The sequence below is a fragment of the Olea europaea genome, chromosome 10 (genome assembly GCF_002742605.1).
Source record: "Olea europaea var. sylvestris chromosome 10, O_europaea_v1, whole genome shotgun sequence".
NCBI lineage: Eukaryota > Viridiplantae > Streptophyta > Magnoliopsida > Lamiales > Oleaceae > Olea > Olea europaea.
The window spans coordinates 14,277,986-14,281,984 of record NC_036246.1 but is presented as its reverse complement, the minus strand read 5'-3'; the positions used below and the strand labels follow the sequence as shown (position 1 = coordinate 14,281,984).

Here is a 3,999-nt window from a genome sequence, read left to right as displayed (position 1 = left end):
GTGTTGTGGTGTTTACAGGTTGTCATGAGGTGGTGGTGGTGGCTCTATTAGCGATGACGTTCTATTGTGGTGGTGGCGGTAATGGTGATAGTAATAGTGATATTGATGATGACTGGGTGGTCATGGATGGGATGAGATGGGATAGGTGCTCGTGATCAATTATTTGGTTGATTAAGAGTGATGATTAGTTAATTTATAATACATGACTTAAAAATTGTGATTATGACTCACAATTGATTAAGTTATGAACGAAAAATTAATTGTGACCAATTAATTTAATAATTTACAACGAATAAATAAGTTGTGATCAATAATTTAATAAGTTATGATTAAAAATTAATCCGTGATTAATTAATTAATTATATAATTGTGATTAATTAATTAGATAATTATGATCAAATTATATAGAATTGTTATATCAATATTTTTAATTAGTAAAATATATGTATAATAAATTAATTTATAATTAAAATTTTAAAATATCTAATTTTTGAGACTTGAAACTTTGTTTTTTATTTAGAAATGTGTCATGCTGAATTTTTCTCCTAAAACTAACCTCTCTGTTCATATTTACGGACCATAGACCTCACATTTTTATGGGCAGAATTGAATTTGACCATTTTCTAGCTTTGGTTGCATCGCCATCCCCAATTGTCAAAATACACAACATATACATTTTTCCCTATNGAATTGAATTTGACCATTTTCTAGCTTTGGTTGCATCGCCATCCCCAATTGTCAAAATACACAACATATACATTTTTCCCTATTCCTGCCCACGCTAAAATCTTCCACTGCCGCCGCTCCTCTTCCAAATTACTTGTCCCAAATATAAAGCTTTAATCTTGAAATATGGCTTTCTTGCTGAATCCCAGTTTTAACCCAACTCCAAAATGCTTACCTCATAACCCACAAAATATTTCGCAAAGATTTTGCCCTTGTCTCATCAATTCAACAATCTCAATGACCCATGTACACAGAAGAAGGTAATTTAATCATCCACCTGCTTTATAATATTTATCATACTTGGAATGGCAAAATTCTTTCTATTACTTCTCATTCTTATGCTTAATAAAGGTGTGATTGCTACGATTTGCACAAAGAGCTGGTTCCGTATGTAGAGGCATGGTCTTGGCAAAATTCAATTGTTCAAGAGAGAAAAACATTAAGTGAAAGGAATGAAGATTTTGCTGATTCTCTTATTGTTCTGCAACACCAGCCTGTTTATACATTGGGCTCTGGCAGTTCAGAAGAGTACTTGAAGTTTGATGTAGAGAAAGCTCCTTTGAATGTATATCGGACTGAACGTGGTGGAGAAGTTACATATCATGGCCCTGGTCAGGTACACGAATCTTTCTTGGCCAATCCCTTTGGTTCATTGATTCGATAGATATAATCATGTTATTAGATTTGACAAAGTTTCTTTACTTAGACGATTGACCGACCTAGCAAATATATGAATGGTGTTTGAATTCATTACAGGTAATCTGGTATTAGGATTACGGTTTTTGTTTCTAAGTTTTTGGGCAGCAATGATGCATCGTGTCATAGTGCATGCAAATTATGTATTTGAATCTCTCAACTTGCAAATTGACTTCTGAAAGAATCTAGGAATTTTAGATTCAAGAAATGATCAAATATCTTTTAGCTCATCGATAAGCACATGCAAATTTTGTGGTAAACAGTAGATGCGATAGCTAAAGATTCTTGCAATATCAGAATTTGAATTTTAGGAAAAGTTGTTATACAAAATTCAGTATACAGAATATGCTTGTGAATCATATTTCTTATCTTACCTTCGTTTTGGGTTTTTTAAGACTACACCAATGAAAATTTATGTTATATAACATGGGGGTGTTTTGAGTTTCTGATTTGCTATGTATGTTTATGTAATGTAGCTTGTTATGTACCCTATTATCAATCTCCGATATCACAAGATGGATCTCCATTGGTATCTCAGGGCACTTGAAGAGGTGGTTATCCGTGTTCTCTCCTCAACATTTGCTATTAAAGCTTCACGAATCGAGGGCTTGACTGGTGTTTGGGTTGGTATGTTCATAATTTTTCACTGTTTTGTAGGTCCGTATGAGTAAGTAGACAAGTTTTAGAATAAATGCACTTTTATTGGTTAAAATTGGAAACGTGTTACTTATTTTGATAGTAAGACAAGAATCAAGTTACTTTAATTAAAAAGCAACATATCAAATATGTTTGAAGACAAAAAGTACTTCAAAGTAACTTTTACAATTTTTAAGCTTAGTAATTTTACATACAGAACAAAATGCAATTATGCATATGTGAAGTTGATTTTCTCCAGTCTTCCGATGTTCTCAGCCTGGAGATTTATACCATCCTAACATATCGAATTCCTTCAGGAGACCAAAAATTAGCAGCCATTGGTATAAGAGTATCACGATGGATAACATATCATGGCTTGGCATTGAACGTCAACCCAGATTTGTCACCCTTTCAAAAGATAGTTCCGTGTGGGATTCGAGATCGTCGAGTTGGGAGCATAAAGGAGCTGCTAAGATTAACTTTCCCATCTAACAGTTGCAGTCTAGAGAATAATAATCACGTCAATGATTATGAGTTGATTGAGATTACACATGAATCATTGATTAGGGAGTTCTGTGAAGTTTTTCAAGCTGAACTGCAGTATAAACATACTCTTCGTGGCATTTCTGAAGGACAAAATCGTGATCTATCTTACTGGAAATCAAAAGCAAAAGATCCACATCGAATTTACAAAGCGTGAATTGCTAAACACGGGTTCATAAGAGTAACGCAATCTCAAGAGAAAACGTAAGAACAAGGAGTCTACCAAAACTAATGAAGCCTGTTGTAGTTGTAAATCTATTTGCTTTTGATCTTTCTGTAGGTCTAGTTCTTATTCATGATGTATCTTACTTATGAAATTGAAATATGAATGAATTTATGTTGCTGTCTTGCAATTCTTGATGATCTCTTTGTTCTACATATTAGTAATTACCTCCTATTTGATTTGAACTCGTTCTATATGCATATAATTAATTTAACAGTATATTTATCTTGTTTCAGCCCAGTTTCTGCTTAACTTCTTGATGGCCAGAGCTGAGAAGCTTTGCAGAATTTTCTTATGAAAACTGTTGCACAAGTTCAATATATAGTAAATTTCAGATCAGTTGCCCTGATTATTTTATTAATGCACTAGTCAATGCTTTCGGTATATTTTGGTGGATGAATCTGTTTCTGTTTTTCTGATGTTACCAAATGACTTTACGAAAATTAGTGTGGTAACAAAACTGTAAATCATTTTTCTGCTCTAGTTTATGTTTAAAGGCTTGATTACCCTTCCTTTTGGGGAAAGTGACTATGTTTTCTGGTGTTCTTGAGAAGTTAGATGAGTTGGAGAAAAATGGATTTTTATTTTCAGGGCTGGAGCATCTTGGTTATCAGATGCTAGGCAGCATGGATATGAAATCTGTGGAAGCCAAAGAAACAATTAATGTATACATCATGAACTTCTGGTAAAATTTATTGTCGTCATCTTGAGCAAATCAGTGCAGATGTAATATAAACTCGGTGACAGTAGAAGAGTCGGACTGGTTTTCGAACAGATGGTGCAAAAGAATAAGAGTTTGGATTCTTGGAATGTGACAGTCTAAAATGACAAGTGATCTTGATGGTCATCGAAAGTGAGGGTTGATGAAAAAAGAAATCTGTCTCGTGTGTGTGTGTGTATATATATATATATATAGTCTTTTCATCTCACTAATTTTAAAGTTTAAGGTGATATGGTTCAACATTTAGTCCATGCAATAATTAGAGAGTGTTAAGTACACCATCTTGAACATGACTAGAAATGATTAAGAAAGACAAATAGGTCTTAAAATTAATAAATTATTGTGTTTAGTGTGTTTAATTAAGCACATGAAATGTGCCTTCAAAGTCACACAAGAAGTTTTAGGGAATGTACAAGGCATTGATGAAAACAAGAATTTCTAACATGGAATAAAA

General features: G+C 33.3%; 1 protein-coding gene across 1 annotated transcript; it reads left to right on the top strand.

Moving 5' to 3' along the window:
- Positions 1 to 715: 715 nt before the first annotated feature.
- LOC111401327 (plastidial lipoyltransferase 2-like) lies at positions 716 to 2,964 on the top strand. Its single transcript, XM_023029020.1, has 4 exons — positions 716 to 986; positions 1,078 to 1,342; positions 1,899 to 2,049; positions 2,376 to 2,964. The coding sequence occupies exons 1-4, from the start codon at positions 853 to 855 to the stop codon at positions 2,756 to 2,758; spliced, it is 933 nt and encodes a 310-aa protein (XP_022884788.1). The 5' UTR covers positions 716 to 852; the 3' UTR covers positions 2,759 to 2,964.
- Positions 2,965 to 3,999: the final 1,035 nt, after the last annotated feature.

Coding starts and splice junctions, on each gene's coding strand:
- LOC111401327 (XM_023029020.1), top strand. CDS start 853: ATGGCTTTCTTGCTGAATCCCAGTTTTAACCCAACTCCAAAATGCTTA. Junction 987..1,077: donor ACCCATGTACACAGAAGAAG/GTAATTTAATCA, acceptor TGCTTAATAAAG/GTGTGATTGCTACGATTTGC. Junction 1,343..1,898: donor CATATCATGGCCCTGGTCAG/GTACACGAATCT, acceptor TATGTAATGTAG/CTTGTTATGTACCCTATTAT.